General features: G+C 40.7%; 1 protein-coding gene across 5 annotated transcripts in view; it reads right to left on the reverse strand.

Annotated features, from left to right (window-relative positions):
• The window catches only part of ILDR2 (immunoglobulin like domain containing receptor 2), a 203,574-nt gene extending 182,146 nt beyond the window's left edge, over positions 1–21,428 (reverse strand). For 3 of the 5 annotated variants that reach the window (XM_072398390.1, XM_072398389.1, XM_072398388.1), the window contains exon 1: positions 21,274–21,423. In XM_072398390.1, the coding sequence (XP_072254491.1) occupies positions 21,274–21,334 (61 nt within the window). In that variant the 5' untranslated portion in view covers positions 21,335–21,423. Of the gene's footprint in view, positions 1–21,273 lie in introns of all 5 variants that reach the window. The other 2 variants (XM_072398387.1, XM_072398386.1) reach the window with 2 other exon arrangements.
• Between the last annotated feature and the right edge of the window lie 379 nt (positions 21,429–21,807).

Genomic DNA, 21,807 nt, shown 5'->3' on the forward strand with positions numbered 1-21,807 from the left:
AAAAACCCCCAGCTTGCTTACATCCTTTCTTTGAAACTACTGTATGATTGATGGGTCCAGTGGAATGTAAAGTCTTGCTCAGCCTTGCTTTCAGTCCTAACTTAGGCAACCTGCAGATGATAGATTTTCATAGTTGGAGACAATCATTCATAAATGTTGTGAGCATCAGCACAGTTGTCTAACAACGTCATTTACCATTCACCATGCCAGATCACTAACCAAATGACCCATCAATGGAACCCCTTTAACTCAACTTCCCCCCTTTCCCATTTCTCTAGAGCAGATCAGACTCATTGGCAGTAGTTGAGCATAGTCTGTATATAAGAACAATTATTTTAAAAAGTAATTATTGAGAGTCTGTTTGGGTGTTTACAGTAAAAAGACAACTAGAAGAAGGCAACAATACAGCAGATCCATGCAGGCCATGTAGTTTGAAAAGTCATGAATGTTTTGCTGTTAACAATGGCATCACATCTTGTGCATAAATAAATACATTTAGCAAAATTGCAGTCACCTAGAGATAGAATGCTTGCTCAGTGCTAGAGCACAAACCCTCATTCAGCCTAGTCAACAAACAACAGGCAATCTTGCTTCATATAAGTGCGTGATCAATAACTATGAGATCCTTTTTTTAAGCATTCTATAGTTGATGTACTATATGGAACAAAAAGGACACAGTGGTTTGTAGCCCAAATAGGATTGATTAAGGTCACCATTGATATTTATAGTGGTCAGTATCATATGGTAAGACTCCGGATTAGAAGGGTTTGGTAAAAAACCTTGATTGCAGCAAAGTATTTAGATTCAAATCACTGGCACTGGGATAAGAGCTGGACATTGGGTCTATAGTGTTTGACTCACTAAGACACAAATGGTGCAAACTTAAAGTGGATTAACTTATTTGTTATTGGTTGGAGAGCCTTGGTTGGTGTGTACCAAATGCTTTTGTAAAATCAGATATTACCTTGTAAATTAGGATGCTGTGATACACATACTAGAAGCAAAGCTGTGGGTGCAATCTACTCAGTTCCCACACTACAGGCCTGGTAGGAGACGGTGAATACAAGACCAGTTACCCTGCAGAAGAAAATAAAGCAACAGTGACTGGTCTGCAGTACAGCAAACTGCTGTAAAGGTAAAAAAAGATTTAAATGGAAAAGCTCTTTGATGTGGTGTAAATGTGTGGGTTAGCACAGTTCATCACCTAAATTGGAAGATGAGAGTCACTCCTGATAATCAAATTCCAGCAATCCCAGCACGTCACACCTACCTTCCTGCTAACCTCATAACCTACTTCTCTTCCCTCCTGATAGGGAGCTCCTTATTACCTGAATGGGCTCTCCTGGGGTCACTTCAGCTACCAATGTATCATTATTCCTTCATTAGGATGTGATGAAGGCTCTCCCACTCCATGGGATTCCTGCAGTTCTTTCACCAAAGCATTGTGGCAAATAACAGAAAACTGGTAAATTTATCTTGCAACCATCCAGCAGCATTCTGTGAGGGGACATTTCCTGATATATGAATTCAGGGGACACATTTACTGTTCCTGCATAATTCCCTCTAGCTATGCTAATGTTTAGAGTGTAATAATATGCTGGTTTATTTGATTTTGGTCATTTTATTCCTGCAAATTGTATTTTATACTCAACAGGACGATGAATACACAGAGACTGGAAGGCAAGAATATATCACAGAAAGATGAGAATTTACATTTTAACCCTGCAATAGTAGAGATAACTGACTGCCAAAACCATAGGAACTTGTTGAATATCCCATTCCATAGGCTCAGGCATTAATATGGATTTACTCCTCCTCCACCACCTCGTTTTGCAGCTGTAACATCTTTTCTTTTTCAAAAGATTTTGAAGTGTGTCTCTGGGAATTTGTGTTCATTCAGCTGAAAGGGAACTCGTACTAATGTTAAATGAGGAGACCTCGTTTGTAATTTGGTTTCTTATTCATTCCAAACATCTCCAAAAGGATAAGGCCTTGTTCCCACTATAAGAAAGTGCAGCTGTTGTGCGTTATACCAACAATGAGCAATGCATAGCACCTGCCTGGCTGTCTGGTTCAATGCTGACCCTATTCATTACAATGAATGGGGGAGCACACAAAAGCGGAGAGAAAAATGTGAAGCAGTGCACTGTATAAAGTAAGTGCAATGCATAAGTGGGAATACCAGATTGTTGATTGATTCTCTATGTTCTTGCATATCGCACATTACATGAGGTACAGTAAACTGAGCTGCACCACACATAGGGCCTGATTTATTAAAGCTCTCCAAGACTTGAGAGGATACTCTTTCATCAGCAAACCTGCAATGGATCTGGTCAATGATAGAAAACATTTGCTAACATATGACTTTTAAGAAATGCATTTCAGGTTTGATGGATCACCCAGGTTTACTGATGAAAGTGTATCTTCTTGGACAGAGCTTTAATACACCACCCCCATAGTATTAACAAGGTCCTAAAATCATGGTTCAGTGCAAGCTACTGGGAAACTTCAAACCTTACTGAATGTCCGCATTTAAAGCAGGCTTTGTTCTTATGTTGGAAAAGAAAAACACCTTCTCCAAACTGTTACCACAAGGTTGGAAGAACAAAATTCTCTAATAGGTCTTTGTAATCTGTAGCATTAACACTACTCCTCCTTGGAAAAAATTAACTCAGTAACTTCAACTATGGCTAAACAGTATCTTGAAAAATGTACCTTTCAACTGGCTTTCTTCTGGGAATTTGCAATGAACTTCCTGGTATGTGAGTGTGCCTAGGCATCTCATTGCCCAAACGCTTATAACGGTATAGGTGCAGTGTGGAATCCATAGCACTGCCGTCTCCGACTCTTATGAGGTTTGGTGATATCACCCTGCTGTGGTGCTCATTGTTCTCCTTGCTGGAGACTCTGACATGAGGAAGCAAACCCCTGCTTCTACCAAGATGGCCACATCCACAAGGTACGCAGGATCAGGTAGGTCGTAAAGGAGAAAGATTAGAAGCTAGGTAACCACAGGCAATAATACTGACTAGTTATTTGCACTCTTCTTTGGTTGCAGCTTTCAGAGTTCAGTTTCTTCTCAAAGTTTGACTTGTCTTTTGACCCCTGATGAAACATGTTACGGAAGCTAAGTGCCAAGTCGTTGTTCCAAGAAGTTGTGCCTACCAAATCCATGTGAATAATCTGTTGTTCCACGTTGCCGATATGCCGATTGGGAAATAACAGTCTACACTATTATTGGTTTATTGATTCATCCAAAGTAACATTTCATCTGGACCTTGTGCTGTATATCAAGCTCTAGCAAGCTGAGGTTCTAAACCATAGATACCTTGGGATACAAATGTTTTGGATTGCCTCAGTCTGTCTTTTGGACTATTCCACAGCCCGTGTCCCATCTTCTGATCCAAAAGTATTTGCAGTTTGTTTGACCATTTATTAGATTTGACAGTCTGACTCATCTGAGTTTATTCTAACCTGTGGGAAGCTGTGAGTGTAGTTTTTAGGATTTGAGTCAAGCTGTGTGAATTCCTTTGGATGAGATTACTTGGCTGAATGAATCCCGCGTGCATGTATATTAGTAGTTACATCATGGCTGGAGTTTGGAATTAGGAAGAGGCGAGAAAGGAAATGGAAGGAATGGGGATAGGTAAGTGTATCCAAAAATTGTGATGAGGTACGTAAGGGTATTTCATTGCAGAAGAGACCCTTTGGCTAAAAGGGACCTACCTGATCACAATTTATGGGGGTAAGCAGTATTCTCCTAGCTAGGTGGAAGGAATCTGTAGGTGGATGGTGGCCCCTATATTGTGATCCAACTTTTCAGTAACCACCTGGCTGTTTTTGGCAGTGCCGGGTGGTGAACCCAGCTAAAAGGGGCCGGGGAGAACACTGGATAAGGGGTTAGTTCTCTTTCTTCCTTAAAGCCTATGTTTTCGCAAATAGATGCTCCGATAGTTGTACTAGTCAGGTGTCCACAAATCATTAGCCATATAGCATATAATTTTCTCTTGCCAAAGGTAGTTTTATCTATTCAAACAAATACATAATAAATAAACTATGCATGCATATACTCTACAAATATAGGTTTTGTTAAAACTCTCCATGTATTTAGCCAGTGACAGGTAACTGAATAGGCAAAGTGAAGGATTGCTTTGATTTTACCAGCCTGAAATTCGCTGTCTATACTACAGAAAAAAACAGATTCAGACTATTCAAGTAAAACATTCAGCTGATCCTCAAGGAAATAACAATCAAAAGAGCCAATTATAGAATCTTCTTACAGTTTTGTTCTACATACATTATATGGTTTAAACATGTTTCCTTTTTTAGCTATAACTGATTGCTCTTCTTTTTTCTTACTTCTCGCTCTAAAAAATACCCAGCCTTTAACTATTTATTGGCAAAATCTCCAAATTAAACAGCGGGTAGTAGCCATCTTGCTTGATTGCAAATTTCGCCATGCATCATTTAACACATTGGTAACTATGAATGAGCAGGACACATGCAGTTCTCACCATTCCATCTGTTCATGTAGTGGAAAAAACAATACAAGATGAAGGGTTCAAAATAAAGGGATTGTGAAGGGGGTCCACAAGTATTTTTTCAACCAAGTATGTATAGGTAGTCCCCGGGTTAAGGACATCTGACATACAGACGACTCCTAGATACAAACAAACGGCTTCCCTGCTTCTTCGTGTGCAGGATGGGGGCTTGATGGGGGGGGCGGTTTGCATTGCTTGCAGAGGAAATCTTTTGCTAAACACAGCTGAGGTTGTGGGTAATCTTAAGAGCTGAGCTGATCTGTAACATCTTGTAACTCTTTAATGACCAAGACAAACTCTGCAGTTGTTTCTTTATGCATATTAAAGCACAGCTTGCTCTAGAAGTTAATGAATGTCTAGGCTCCAAAAAGAACTTTGTTTGTGATTAGCTCACAGTGAGGAGTTTATACAGTAACTGACACCACGCTGCCTAATAATATGTCAAGACAAACATCTGTCCTAATTGCATTTAATAAAATAATGTACATGTTTTGACTTACATACAAATTCAACTTAACAACAAACCTACAGTCCCTATCTTGTATGTAACCCGGGGACTACCTGTATGTTTACTAAAATTTCACACCATTCAGGAAATATCCAAAGTCATTATTAAGGTAAATCTTCAGCTTTTTTTTTTAAATATTCCTATTGGTTGCTTTCTGGACTACTTACAGGTTTTGTTTAGCGTCAGCCAATGGAAAGGCCCAGTACTTCTATGTATGAATGGTCATGTGACAGCGCTAGGCCAATCATTGTTATCACATCAGGTGCCATTACCATGTGTAAGCTATGATTCCTTTTACTACGGCCAGCTGAATGGAGCAACCAAGCAGCGAAAGGCAAATATTCCTGATGGAAAGGGCAGCAATAAAGTGAACCTGTTGCTTTGTATTGTCTGGGCCAAACAGCAGGTTCACTGATTCTTAGGAAAAAGATATCAGCAATTAAAGCAGTGCACCATTTTTTCTGCACCAATATTTGCAGAAAAAGAAGCACGCTCCATATTTTAACTCCTCTGGGCAGCCCAAACTTTCCAATCTGGGAAACAGGTTTTAAAAATCAACCATCTAAGTAGCCCATCGCTATTGTTAATGCAAGAAAAGGTAAGCACCGGGGTGTCTGCAAAATGATAGAATTAGCCATTGATTTACAAACAGAAGAAAATCGCTATTATGCTGTGAAAATCGCACTGTTGGTATAATCAAGCCCAAACCACACAGAGTAATAAAGAAGAATCAATAACTACATAAACATAATTTAGGTGGTGTGATTCTGAAATCATTTTTTTTTAATGTAGCTCTATGCATGTGTTTTCCAATTATAAAACCCAACTTTCAGGCAATTTTGTTGCTGGGATTTAATTGCAGTCTCCAAAAAGCTGAACTCTAGGATGATGAGTAACTCCTTCATAAGAATAATAAAAAGCTGTGTCTCCTGTGGTGTCATTCTAAAGAGACCAATTGCAGGACAACGGGAGTGATTTTTTAAAGCTCCCCAAGGCTGGGTGATCCAGTAAACCTGAAATGGATCTGGTCCACGATTTAAAACATTTGCTAGCAAATAGCAAACGACTTTTAGGAAATCCTTTCCAGGTTGCTGGATCACCCAGCTTTAATTATGAAAGTGTATCCTCTCAAGAGCCTTGGAGATTTTTAATAAATCAGGCGGGTATGTGTGATACCCGGTTTCTTCCTCTATAATAAGCAGCAGAGCCATTATATCGTCAAGCAATAAACTACTCTAAACTATAGTACACAACCACTGGTGGTAAGGGGGAAAACTACAATAGAGGCTTCAGGTAATGAAGGGGACTTAGAAGTTCACAACTATTTGATTGCTGGATTATAAGGCATTTTTTTGGCAGGTCTGGACCTGCACCAGGATTATGCGATCATGGCACCTTGCCAGCCGCTCACATCACAGTGTTGGTCCTTAAAGAAGCAGCATCTGCAGATTTGAAGCCAATGAACTGCTCAATGCTGCCCCATTCATTCCTTATTGGGATCCTGCAGATAGAAGCTACTTGTAGGCTCACTGCCATTGGGAAGTGGTAACCAAACCGCAAGCCCTCTGCCAGTCTGAAGCCTAAAAATTGAACTCAGGGCTAATAATAAATTTCACTTTTGTAAGGGACTGGCAGGAAGGTTGCAGTGGAGTTATTGCTTTCCCCATGCCTGTGAATCGTTGCCTTGAGGGAGCCTTGAGGGAGATGCTACAAATAACTTCTACCTGCAGAAGACAGTAGAGAATGAATGAGTGGTAGTGAAAAGTTTAGTACCAATAAACTGTTCCATCTCTTGATCACTCAAAATGCGCTTAAAGTGTAGCTAACCCTGCACAACCACCGATCCTGTTACATTACGAGGCAATGCTATCTTGCCTTTCATCTTCTTCCCAGAAACAATCTTAATTGGCCATGCCAGGATGTTGTAATATGGGAGTTTGTTTATCCATGGCACAGTAGGACGAAGCTGGCTCTGCCAGTTTCCCTGGCCACCATAGCTGATCCTGCGCATGCGCAGCTTTTTTAAATTTACTTGTTGTGATCAGGCACAAAAGACACCTTTCCCTTCCTGCAAAAATAACCTATCCAGGGTTCTCCTCAGGCCTATTTTGACGGGTGCACTACCCAGGACTTTTCAGTAACCACCCGGCTGTGTTTGGTTTTTTTAAAAAAAAACACAAACCAAATTTTTACTTTAAATATTAGGGGTGTCTACCCTTTTATGTAAAGTTAAAATTCTCAGTTTAGGTACACTTTAAAATGGAACATTTTAAGATCCCAAATAACACTTATGTGTGTTAATTTGTACATGGCTTGGTTTTTTTGCCTATTCTCTTTCAATGGGTTTTGATACCAAAAAAAACACCCCTGCAATATTTTGGAAAAAGGATCCGTATTCGTATATGTATGAGAACTTTGGTGGCCATGTACATTATTTAGGTGAACGGCTGTTAGAGGCCCAGTAAGAAACGACGTGTAACCAAAAAACGCACACACACAAAAAGTTGCATTACCATGCACATATTATCTCACATCCATAGGTAAGAATGCAGCCTGGAGGAGTGTTGCAAATCATAAATCACTTTGCTGTGTAATGGAATTCCTTATTTCCAGGTTTATTTATTTTGTACCTACATTTTCCCAGAGGCTGACATCCTAAGCGAGCAGGGTAATGAGTTGTGGAGAGGACACATATCTTGTGAGAAAGTAATTAAATCTTGTTTGTCATGTCAGTGAAATGCCCCCCATGCCAGCAATGTGCGGGCTACTCTCTGCCCTAGATAATGTGTGACACAGTGCTGCTTCGGCACAATGTTCTGTTTTCTTGCTGCGACCTTTAAACGGAGGAATTAGACACGCGACAAATGCTGTTCTTGTATGGCGCAGCATGTGATCGGTCAGGCCTCGCGTATGAACTCTATTATCAGAGGCACAGTGTGTGCAGTGTTCTGTACCTGGACCACAGCTAAACGAGACGGCTCCCTCTCATCTCTCTGTACAAGGCTCTGTGATCTGTAATCAGTGTCTGGGATTCTGATATGGACTGAGCAGTCAGCTAAATGGGGATTTTCACTCAACAAAAAGAAAGATTTTTTTTACAATTTTATTTCCATATTTTGCAATTATGTTAAATTTAAATATTTGTGAAACAACCACTGGGGGAGCACTTTATATGATTTATTCTCTTTCAAATGCCTCACCATAAAAACATTGTTTGGGATCAGCCATATATAGAAATTCCCTGGGCAAATATGAAGTGGTAGAGGATTCTAACCCCCTGCACATCCACTATAATTATTAAATAGTATTTATAAAGCACCAACATATTACGCAGCGCTTTACAAAGTTCATGTCACTAGCTGTCCTTTAATGGGGCTCACAATCTAATGCCCCTACCACAGCCATATGTTAATGTCCTTATGTTTGGTAATCTTTATTACACTCTTAGGTCAATTTTAGGGGGAAACCAAGTACCCTAACTGCATGTTTTTGCAATGTGGGAGGAAACTGGAGTACCGGGTGGAAACTCACGCAAACTCCATGCAGATAGTGTCCTGGCCGAGATTCGAACCTGTGACCCAACACTGCAAAGGCCAGATTGCTAACCTCTATATGCACCCCTATAATGCACTATATTTTCAAATAAGGGCCCTGGACAATTTTACACAAAGAGCCATTCTGTAGAAGCAAATATGGCAGCCTCTTTATACATATATCTTTAAATGGATAAATGGAAACAAGGCAAAAGAAAAAGGATGTCTAGCTGTATTTGGTTAATATTTAAGTGCAGTGACTGCATTACCTATTCCATCCTAAAGCAAATCTACCCATCTGCTGAGATCGAGATAGGTCAAGTCAGAAGTTGTCAAACCCTAGAATTGATTTTAGTTCAGAAATAAAGACAATTGCAGTAACTATCATAGCCATAGGCATAAGAATTTACACACATATACATCTGGCTAGCCTTCCAGATCCGTTATAAAATTATACTTCGAAAACTTGCAAGGCCAGGCATGTGAAATAAAAAAAAAAATAAAAGTATTTGCTTCAAAAAAAACTTTGCATTTATGTCCTCTCCTCCTGTGTCACTGTCTGTATTCGTCTGTCATTTGCAACCCCTTTTTAATGTACAGCGCTGCGTAATATGTTGGGGCTTTATAAATCCTGTTTATTAATAATAATAATATTGGCTCAAATGATAAACTATAAGTCACTATAAATCACTTGAAAGTGAACCTGTCACCTCTAATACTTTTCAAGAATCAATAAGGCTCCAGGTAGCATTTCCGAAAAAAAAGTGCTTCTTTCTTGCTCTATATTAAAATAGATTATTCCAAGTTGTGAAATCCAAATCACTTGGTCTTTGTCTGTCAACAAAGTTGATTGTAAGCTCTTCGGGGCAGGGTCCTCTCCTCCTCCTGTGTCACTGTCTGTATCTGTCTTTCATTTGCAACCCCGAAGTACAGGACCGCGTAATATGTTGGCGCTATATAAATACTGTTTGTTAATAATAATAACTGTTTAGTAAAAATAAAAACAATGATTAAGGAGTCAAGTATTTCTGAGTATGATCAGTCAAAAAGCAGACACCGCTCTACATAGGTCAAACATGCAGCAATGCAAAACGATATCGATGGCTATATGAAACATCTAAAGTTTGTAGGCAGCTCATGGACTGCATACTATACACATAGGGAAGGCTGTCATAATCAAGTTTATTGGAGACCACATTTTAATTTGTAAGTATATAAAGTATAAAAATTTAAAACCCCTACAGGACCCCTTTAAGAAGTCCAGACACAGGAGCTGTAAGCAGGGGCTATGGGCAGCACAGGGATTTCTGCTGTTTATGCATGATGTAGCTTGTGAATTCTTCAGAAAAGAAAAAAAGCATTACCAGCCTTTGTGTTTGTCCAGATCTGCTGACCTTCATTCTTCCAGATAACCCTGACAGTCCTTTCTCACAGCACAAGAATGACAGAGCCCCAGTGCTCCAACCAAAAGGAGGGAGAGGGGGAGGAAGGCTGAATACAAACCCTAATGCACTGCAAGGTACTTGTTGCAGACAATCTGTTTTGGGAATCCAAATCTTCCATCTTTGAGTATCATGAAACCAAACTTCACAAATGTCTGTCACACTGGCTGAGGATTTGTTCCTATGAATAATGCTAATGTCTCAAAGAGACGCACAATAAATATCATAACTTTCCAGCATGTTAGATTACAGTTTTACCAGCGTTTCACTGCTTGCTTTAAAAACAGCACATTTACAAAAGATGATCGCCTGGAAATCCATATTTTGAATAAGGATTTCATGAAGATGGTAATGGAAAGCTAACAAATATCAAATGAACTTAAGAAATCAATTCCAGGTTTGCTGGATCAGCCAGCTTCACTGATGAAAGTGTATCCTCTCCAGCCTTGGTGAGCTTGAAAAAATCAGGGCCATAGAGTCCCGTACTTCATCAATACAACAGAACAGTCCTAAACATATTACGTAAATACAGTTTTTGGTATATGCATATTGACACAACAAAGACCTAATATGTGATTCAAGTGACTATTATGGTATTTTAAAGATGTTTAAATAAAGCAATGTTTTATGTTTTTTTGTGAATTATTCAAATGTTTTAAAAGTCCCGGGAATTGCCTATTTGCGTCCTCAAGTTTTCTGTGTTCTGATACAACAGAACAGTTCCCGCCAGCAGTAATACAAACCATTACTTTGGACTTTCCATCTCTGTATTATATACAAATGCCAAATGCTGTCTAATCCCTGAAAAATCTGTAGTACAATAGGTGTCTCATTCCTTTGCAATATAAGCATTGCCTCATTCCTCTGCATTATAAGCAGTGCCTCATACCTCTGCAATTATAAGCAGTGCCTCATACCTCTGCATTATAAGCAGTGCCTCATTTATAAGCAGTGCCTCATACCTCTGCATTATAAGCAGTGCCTCATTCCTCTGCATTATAAGCAGTGCCTCATTTCTCTGCAATACATACAGTGCTTCATTGCTCCACATTATAAGCAGTGCTGCATTCCTCTGCATTATAAGCAGTGCCTCATTCCTCTGCATTATAAGCAGTGTCTCATACCTCCGCATTATAAGCAGTGCCTCATACCTCTGCAGGATAAGTTGTACCTCATACCTTTTGCAGTATAAGCAGTGGCACATTCCTCTGCATTATAAGTAGCGCCTCATTCCTCTGCATTATTTGTAGTGCCTCATTCCTCTGCATTATTTGTAGTGCCTCATACCTCTGCATTATGAGCAGTGCCTCATACCTCTGCAGCATACGCAGTACCTCATACCTTTTGCAGTATAAGCAGTGTCTCATACCTCTGCATTATGAGCAGTGCCACATTTCTCTGCAGTATAAGCAGTGCCTCAATCCTCTGCATTATAAGCAGTGTCTCATACCTCCACATTATAAGCAGTGTCTCATACCTCTGCATTATAAGCATTGCCTCATACCTCTGCATTATAAGCAGTGTCTCATACCTCTGCATTATAAGCACTCATACCTCTGCATTATAAGCAGTGTCTCATACCTCTGCATTATAAGCAGTGCCTCATACCTCTGCAGTATAGGCAGTGCCTCATACCTCTGCATTATAAGCAGTGCCTCATACATCTCTATTACATGGGTTATCTTTATCTCTATGTGCCTGGATGTGTGTGCTATGATTTCAGATCTCCAATGTTCCCAGGATTGCATGGTGATGTCACCAGAGCCTTCAGCAAGTGTTAGGTACTTTTCACGCTTCTCTTCAAGTGTTTTATTTCTTGCTTCCACTTAGTGTTTTCACATGAAAATGTTACAAGATAGAACCCTGTATTTTCATGAAAGGCCCACTTGAAGCTATGTAAACATTTCCCCACCCTGCGGCCTTCACTTTAGTAGAGTAACATTGCTATAGCAACCAAGACACCAGTAATGGAGTGCATAGTATCTCCGGCATATAAAATGACATTTAATTCTCGCGCTCTTCCATAAAAAGTACAAATGGAAAGTGAAGTGTGTAACCTATAGAGTCTACAGTTTACTGGAATCATACATGTAATATGATTTTTGGTCAAAACATCAAAGCTCTGTGCTGTCCTACCAACGCACATGAAGAAACGTCTGGGGAAGGTTATAATGCTCTGCATGTCAAATGACACCTTACGGAAGTGTTTCTCCACTTTTCTGACACGGGGGAACCCTTTAATTAATTTTGAGATCTTCAGGGAACTCCTATAATTACTATATCACAGTGGGAAGAATTCTTCTTACATTTTGGCCTCTGTAAGAGCTCTCAAACTTACAGATAGCCAGAGCGATCATTGGTGTCACTTAAACTGAGTTACAAACTGCTCATTGCTTATGGCACCCCAGCAAACTCTGGAGGAACCTTAGGATTCCTCAGGTTGAGAAACTCTGCCCATAACGAACATGCTAGCACACAAGACATTTTATATTTTGGATTAAGTTGGCCATAAACAGGCAAAACCCTAAAAGTAATGGACGGGGAATTATTGATCCATCCCCGAGCAGTGTGCCATGTACTGTGCAACACACAGTTCCAAAATTGTTCATTACCATCCTTTAGGTTAGTCTTATATGGTCCAATTCTTACCAAAGCCCTCCAGGGCAACTCCTACTTAATATAACCATATTATACTGTATTTATGTATTTCTCCAGGATTGCATGCATATCAGTGGCCTTCCTCATCTTTTCTCCTTACGTCTATGCATTTATCCAATATGGTCTGCACATCATTGCTGCTTCCTGATAATGGCAGACCCTCAAACATGAAGTGTCGGTGGGTACATTCTGTTCCTGAATATCTCTTGTCTTTTGACTACAACAGAGTGATTTGCACCTATTGGAATGGGTGACATTGGAGGGTATCCAATGGTGGATCACACCTGTTCAAAGTGTGTTGGCAAGACCCCATTGTTGGAGCAATTGGCAATTATGAGAATATATATATATTATGAGAATATATTTTCCAAAATTGCATGCATTTATTAAGATATTCAGTAATGTGTAAAGGACAGTAAACTCAGCAATTAATAGGCCAATGGGCCTGATTTATTAAAGTTCCAGTGAAGCTGGGTGATCCAGCAAACCTGGAATGGATTTTTTGAATGTTGTTGTTGATGTTTTGAATTCTGGACCAGATCTTTTCCAGGTTTGCTGGATCACCCAGCTTCACTGATGAAAGTGTATCTTCTCCTAACTTGGAGAGCTTTAATAAATCGGCTGGTCAGGATAATCATACTCTATTACTTCAATGCTTAGTAAATGACAGAGTGACACAAGGCATTGTAAGTTAAAATAAAACCAACGGCCGACTTATCTCTCTTATGACCGGTGCAGAATGGCCGGCATTTTAATCAGCACCTTTGGGAGCTGGAATGAAATATTTGTGCAAAGCAATCAAAACATTTCCCAAGCCCCGATCAATTCTCCTAGTTAATATTCCGGTCAGCAGGAAGAAAAAATGATAAGAGACAAATGCGCTACACGGTGCTGGGTGAGGATGCTTATGTCAGCCCGAGGTAATGCTGCGCATAATAAACATCCTTCATTATTATGCAGTTTCATATCTGCGGGATGATTGCAAGGGCGCAGGTATGGTGGACGGGCTCATCGCCTTGACTGCAAAATGTTCTTTGGCCACCCTGCAACCTGGAGTGTGAGCTGTGTCTACAAAAAACAACACAAAACCTTTCATCCATTAGCGAATATCTTATGGCCAATTCAATCAGCTTTTGCAATAATCCCGATGTGAAGGCTTAAACTACAAATGATAATAACCAAAAGTCATTCATTACCAAAGTGAAAATCTCTGGCTAAAAATGGAGGCTCTGGCACTTTTGGCTCCTGGTTTTTAAAGGCTACATGTTTTTTGGATATGAAAGGGCTAAGCCTAAAGTTCATTTGAACAAAATTCCCTTCAAGTTTATTTAATAAATAGAGCTGGGTTCCTCTCCTCCCAGGTTCATGGTTATCTCCTGTGACAGCCGGGGCCTCCCCTTTGTATGAATCTAGTGCTGGGCTTTCTATACTAATATGAAATAGATCTAAATGGGATGTACCCAAATAGCAGGAACAATAAAATCAATGGGAGGTTAGTGCACAGGTTTGTTGCAACCTGGAACTAAATCTTTAACACCCAGGCTGCAGACAGACTGCATGCCCCAGCCCATGGAGGAGATAAGGGCCTGTGGATACCCAACTCTGTGTCTAGTAAGCAAGTACTGGGAAATCTTATGTAAAATATTCTTTTGCTGGTAAATTTTAAACTAAAGGGAAAAACCTGAAAAGGAAACACAGGGGGTTTGTAAAGAGCTGGCCCACCTTATCACTCCGCCCTTCTGGTATCTTTACTTACAAAGCAAGCTATTGTTTCTACACCTGTACTTATGGAAGAGTCTGTTGGGCACTGAAGGAGCAAAGGAATAATGGTGGCTCAGTGGTTAGCACTCTGGCCTTTGCAGCACTAGGTCCCAGGTTTGAATCTCGTCCAAGACACTATCTGCATGGAGTTTTCAGATTCTCCCCGTGTTTGGGTGGTTTTCTCCTACATTCCAAAAACATGCAGTTAGGTTAATTGGCTTCCCCCCAAAATTGACCTTAGACTACATTAATGACATATGCCTATGGTAGGGACATGCGATTGTGAGCTCCTTTGAGGGACATCTAGTGACATGACTATAGACTTTGTACAGCACTATGTAATATGCTGCTGCTATATAAATACTGTGTAATAATAAGGTAAGCTATTTTGGAACTACACCAGCAAATAACATTTGCAATACAGAGGTATCCCCACTGAGGTTATGCTTTAGAGGCAGCCATATTTGCTTCTTACAAATGCAGGGTCTGTTTCTTGCAACATTACACACTGGTTGTGCTTTCCTACTCCTACACAATGCAAGTCAGCAGAGCCATCATTTAGTCACCTAACCATGTGCATTTTTGTATGGATACGCGTTCAGAATGAATCCAAGACAATTCATGCGTATTGGAAATCTTTTCATTAGACATAAAGTTTTCGGAAGCGGAAATGCGTATCTGTCAGCGGCATAGTTTCATTTGTCCCTGACAGAGTTATTTTCACTGAAAAATAATTCAAACATGGCTACGCAGTTGAAAGATAAAAAAAATGTGAACTAGACATGCCCTGTGCTGCAGCTATGTAAAGAATCAATAGTTTTTTTTTACTTTGGACTAACAGTTGGCAGGTGATGTGTGAAAATTCTGCAGGGATTGAGGAAATCTATTCAAGCAATAGGAATATGCGTATCGACCAGACTGAACTGAGCTGCCGAATTTACAGATAACAGTCTCACCTGCTGATGCATTGTACAGCCAGGTACTGATCTGACGAGAGTTTTCCGCAGGTTACTCTGCAATATTTTCTGCAGGTTACACTGCAATATTGTACACAGTGCTTACAGACAACAGCTTTACGTGTTGTATTTGTCCTGATTACCATTGTCACATGTAAGGTGATTGAAAATAAAAAATGGAAGAGTTATAAACAGAACAAACACTAAGGATTCATTGTCTAATGGGGCCACCTGTTCCAGTGACAACTTTATAACACAAAAAAACTCTTAATATTATGTAACTATTAAATGTAGTAGAAGAAGGTTTGAGGCTCAGATTGTTAATTATGTATTTGTACATTATTAATCCATACATAATTATTTAGTACAATTATATATAGTGTATCCTAACTCTTCTAACAGTCACAAGGTTGAGATAATCATTCTAGACAATAGTGTTCTAGCACCATACGGGTATCATAAAAACAAAAGTGGGACATATTATGGTCACGTACGTGCCGACGAGTTTCGCCAAATATGGCTTCTTCAGGGGTTTGTTGTTGAAAAGTCTGTATGAGCTCTATATATTTTAAAGAAGACAGAACACATAAAATGTGAACATTGTCAACATAATGACCAATCGATACTTTTTTATAAGGTTCAATATATCTGTAAAGGGAGATTCAAAAAACTTTAAAGAGAGTGAACAGAAAAAACATAATGGAACATCAATTTGAGATATGGAATGAGTGAATAATAGCTATAGGTATGCTTAGCATTGTTTCTTCCCAATAGGGAACATACAGCAAACAATAAACTTAAATGGAGTTTTACCCATTCCATAATATATAGGAACCTAAATTGGGGTCAATCAAGGTTACCATTTACTTTAAGGAAGATTAATTCTATTTGTAGCAAGTGAGTTGTAGAGTTTGGTCTTTCCTTCCTGCTTCTGTCTCTTTTTAACTATCAAACAGACCTGAGGAAGCTAATGTGAGCGAAACTTGTCGAGGTATGAGATATTTTCTGTATGGATTTTATCAACCTGTACATATTTATCAATATATGCATTCCCTAAGACGGGTAATATCTTGTACTAATTATGTATAAGAGACCTTTGTCTAGTTTAGAACATAGCTCAGTGGTTTTCTGTTAGACCTAGGTACAATATTTTGTTCATTATAATTATGTTTTTAATAACCTTTTGCTGTAAGCCGATCTTTTCTTCTCTCCTTATTTGATATATTTTTTTAACTATCACCATGGTCCTGTCAAAGCCAGCAGTCTTGTTTCTTTCTGCAGTTTGGGAATGTGGGTCATGCCCTTGCTTGATGATGTGACCACTGCTCTTGCACCATGTATAGCATTGTCAGTAAAAAGGGCTGCAAAAAGAGCACTCAGATCATTGGTTGTGAAAAGCAAAATGAAAACGCATGAAGACCAAAGGACCTTGAATGATGGTGTACCTGAACTCCAAAGGTATCTGTATGGTCTCCTCTGAAGTAAGATTAGCTCTAGATTGTTTCTCTGTCTTCAGATAATCCCACAGATCCTGCAAATCTACAGGCCGGGAATGAGAATATCTGAGTGAATGTAACTTGGAAAATGGCTCTCCCCCTGCTCCTGTTGCACCTTCAACAATCTTCTTCATCTGTCTAGGTTGTAATAACCGGTCAACTGAAACCTCTTTGCATGCTGGTCTCCATTGGTTTTGTTAACACCTTTCTAGTTGGCTGAACCATGAGCACCACCACAATAAGGCTATGTACATATGTTAGATTTTTGTGGTTGGAAAGGATCTTTCACAATCTGTTCCAACTGTGAAAAGACTAAAAGATTCATGAACGAGTGCTGTACATACAGCGGCGTTCGGCTTTATGGAGAGGGAGGAGAAGGAGCGTGTGGCACCCCACTGCACTCTCTTCTCTTCACTTGTATCACAATTGTTGGTCATTCCTGGAACCGCCAGGACGGATTCATGAACGACATCAGATGAGCGCTGTACACACGCTAGCCCTGAAGCGATAATCAGAGGAGAATCATCTGATGTGTGTAAGTATAGGGAGGGGTACTCCCTAACATTCGAGTTGTGACAAGTGAAGGACTAGGACTCCAGCTAGCACACCGCAAAGTCAGGGGCAAATAATTTGGTGATGGAACATTTTATTTAACAAAAAAGGGAAAAACATTGCTGATATGAGGATGGGCGGTTGTATGTGGACAGTATTTAGCTTCAATGCTGTACTATCAGGATTATTCTCAACCTTGATGACACAAAGAAAACAAAGCCCATTGTTATCACTATGGACTGTTAATGGCTTGTTGTGTTGTAGTGTGAGGGGAAAAGTCCTGCATTGTGCTTTTGTGCTAAACCAGATGCTGCTATCTAGGACAGATGGGGGATGTGTTCTACTAAAGCACAATGTCCCTACACTTTTGCTTTCCATCTTCCCATCACTTTTTGTCAAAAAACCCCGATCACCACTTTTTAAAAGTGACGTACATGGCCACACCTGAAGTCAATGAACTGTGTGTGCGATTTCTAATATCGGCTACTTCATTCAATTGAATAGAGCTGGAGATGGGCACTTTAGACTAAGCACAGACTATTTTCACTGTACAAAATCTAGCGATATAAATGTGGTGATACACTTTAAAATGAGATAAATAAGAAGTGTTCTGTCTTGTTTATATATAAAAAGTAATTGCTTCTTTATAGATAGACCAATACCTACACTTCTTTCATTCTACTTCTGTTTACAAATGTTTTCCTCGTTCCCTCCTACTTTCTCTGTCCCAACTTTTTTCTGTTCTTTTTTTTTTCTTTTTTCTCCTCCTATTCTATTTTTCTGGTATTCTATTATATATCTCTTCTCCTAACTCTCTCTGATCCCATCCTTCCTTCCGTCCGTCCATCCTCCCTCCCTTTCTTCCCTACCTTGTTTTCCTTCCTTCGTTTCCCTCCACCCTCTTTTTCTTCTTCCTTTACCTCCTCTTTCCATTCCTTTATTCCTTCATTTGCTTCCTTCCTTTTTACTTTTCCTTTCTCCCTTTAACTATTTCCTTCGTTTCTTCCTTTACTTCTTTCCTTCCTTCGTTTATTCCTTTCATTTCTCATTTGATTTCTCTTTCTTACCCCACGATTTCTTCTTAGCCCTTTATTTTGCTTCCCTTCTTTCTCTGTCCTTCATTCTTTTCTTCCCTTCCTCTCTCCTTTTCCTTCCTTCCTTTCTTCCTTCTTTCCCCTGCTCTCTCCCTTCCTTCTGTCCCTTCCTCTCTCTCTTCCTTTCCTTCCTTCAGTCTCTCCACCTTTCCATATTCATCTTCCTTCCTTCCTTCTATTCCCTCCTCCATCCCTTTCCTTACTTCCTTCCTTTTTCCCATTCTGTCCTTCCCTTCCTCTTTCACTTCCTTCTTCCTTTTTCTTCCATCCTTTCTTTCCCTCCGCCCTTTCTTCATCCTTCCATCCCTTTTTCCTTTCTCCATCCTTCATTCTTTTCTCCCTTCCTCTCTCCTTTCCTTCCTTCCCTTCTTCCTTCCTTCCCCTCCCCTCTCCCTTCCTTCTGTCCCTTCCCTTCCTCCTTTTCCTTCCATATCTCCACCTTTTCTTATTCATCTTCCTTTCTTCCTTCTATTCCCTCCTCTCTTCCTTTCCTTACTTCCTTCCTTTTTCCTGTTCTGTCCTTCCGTTCCTCTTTCACTCCCTTCTTCCTTTTCCTTCCATCCTTTCTTTCCCTCCACCCTTTCTTTCTTCATCCTTCCATCCCTTCTTCCTTCCTCCATCCTTCCATCCCTTCTTCCTTCCTCCATCCTTCATTCTTTTCCTCCCCTCCTTTCTTCCCCTCCTCTCTCACTTCCTTCCTTTCCTTCCTCCTTTTCCTTCCATCCTGTCTTTCTCATCTATTTCCTTCCTTCCTTCCTTTCTCCGGTTCTGTCTTTCCCTTCCCTCCTTCCCCTCTTCCTTTCCTCTCCCTTTTGATTCTTCTCCCCTTACTTCTAAGCCCATACACTCGCCACCTAATCATAATTCCATACAATTCCCCACCCATCACCAGAGAACCAATTATTCAAAAACTGAAAAACAAGGTGTCAATCCATAATGAATGATGAATGGTAAATAGGGTGACGATCCATAATGATTCCCAGGTGTGACGAGCGATCACAGTCAAGCATGTGATGATGCCAGCAGATCCTGCACACAATCCTCATGCATTGCTGTATTTTTGGAATCCTGGATGGTGAGATAGTTTGCCAAGAAGAATCTCTAATTTACGACTCCGGTCTGTACGTAGATTTGCTCTCTCTTCTTTTCCCATTGAATCACCCAGCTGCAGTCTGACAGCTCCACCGCAGCTCAGTGCAATGTGAATGCAGCAGGCAGTGCAGGCGCAGCGAGCGTCTGTATGGCATCTGGCTCCATCTAACGATAAACGTCGCTGAGACAAAGTGCCCCTAACAAAGAAGCAGACACAGGGAGCTGTTCAGCGGAGGGCAGGCTGGCAGCGTATGGATATCCTGCCCCTCCAGGGCACAATGGTCGCATTTACATTGAATGATACAATCCAAACCCAGAATTCTTCTATAGGCAAAAAAAGTTTGTGTGGGCATTTATTTTGCATTGGTGCCAACGTCACCTTTGCTTCAACTTGTCATTCTTCTAACAGGAGTCTGCATATCATAATGATTTTATATTGTACAAAATGAAACAATGTAACAATAATCTTAGGGACCAATCACAGCAGCTTTCAGCAGTATAATTGAATTATAATTATAAGAAGTGATTTGTGGTTGGTTGGCACGGGTACCACACACCGTGACCCCATGTAATAAAATTCCCGAGACAAAGCAAAGGCTGGTTGCCCAGGACAAACAGCAACTTGATTGTGGTTGCTATTGGCGATGACTTTTTTTTTAATACATCATACTCCTTTGTTTCCAATGCTCTTACACTGGACCATACCAGCTCATCTGGGTACCATAGAACTATACAACAACCCATCCGTGCCAATGTATCAACAATCCATTCAAGATGAGGAAGAGCTAGAAAAGGTTGTACAAGAAGATTGCATGTGTATGGCCAGGTGTGATCTGCTACCACCGGGCATGACAATAGGCACAGGCCTATATGTGCCAACAGGTACCTAGATATCAGTGCTATAGTAAAATAAGTACACCCTGTATAGAGATGATATGGTGCCCGCTGCTATACATCATAGCATGGGTACACCAAGCATATACAGCCAAATACTTTATACTCTGTGCCCGCATCATTTGGGCACATCACCCACACTGTGCTGGCATCATATGCAGAATATATATAGTGCACATCATACAAAGGCCAACAGATTCTCACCACATAGAGAATGCATGATGCCAGCACAGGTGCCAGGCACAGACTCTCCTGTGCCCACAGGTACCCTCCTATTAGGGCCATGCCAGGCATAGTGATCACACTGGTTTGCAATACAGAATGACAATACCAAGTATATATATACGGTGCCCACTGGTATGTAATATAGGGTGATGATACCGAGAACCAGGATATACCGTGCCCACCATACCCGGTGCCCACATTTCTGCATGATCCCATGCCTACATCATGCAGACTGAACAGAGTACACAGGCTGTGCCAACAGGTTCTCACCATATTCAGACTATATACAATGGGCACATATGCCCATGCATAGAGCATGCTGCCAGGGGTGCCAGGTACAGACCCCCCTGTGCCCACATTTGGCAACAGCACCCCAGAAGGCAGCAGATGTCTCTTTGTCTGATGAAGCTCCAGTCTTCATTACATCCAGCATTGAATATACCAGCAAGGGGTCACCCAGTGCCAGGCTAGGCAGGTGGCACATGCCAACATAACAAGGGGTTACAAAAAAAGTTGCCTACCTGTGGCATAGAGCAGAGCAATGCAGCCCAATACGGTAGCAGTAGCCATGTCCCAGGGCATCCATCCAGAGGGGCCCCCCGTGTGCCCGATAGCGGCTGGCAGAAAATTACCTCTCCACTATGTGCAGGGCTTCAGAATGAGGATCACACAGGCTTTCACTGGAATCTTCCACACGGCGGAGAGGGGGGTGATGGAGTGGGCTCAGCGCATCTCACTCGGCTACCCGCACAGCAGGTGGGCAGCGCTCCCCCTCCCCTCGCTTCTGCACATGGTACTCCCCGTGTTCTGTCAGATAATGCTGCCTGCCCATCAGATTGTGCAGCCGGTGACTTCATGAAGTGATTTCCCGCCCTTATAAAACACCTTTTTTTTGTGAAATTAGTGCCGTCTGATCTTTAATGCCACATACATTTTGAACCCCAACATACCTGGAATTGTGTGTTTTAGGGACCTAAAGTTTTTGGGGGATACAGAAAACTCCTGTGAATAAAGCCACCTCATATATTTCAGCCTACTAGCTCCATGTGGTTACA

Source organism: Pyxicephalus adspersus, chromosome 1 (assembly GCF_032062135.1).
Source record: "Pyxicephalus adspersus chromosome 1, UCB_Pads_2.0, whole genome shotgun sequence".
NCBI lineage: Eukaryota > Metazoa > Chordata > Amphibia > Anura > Pyxicephalidae > Pyxicephalus > Pyxicephalus adspersus.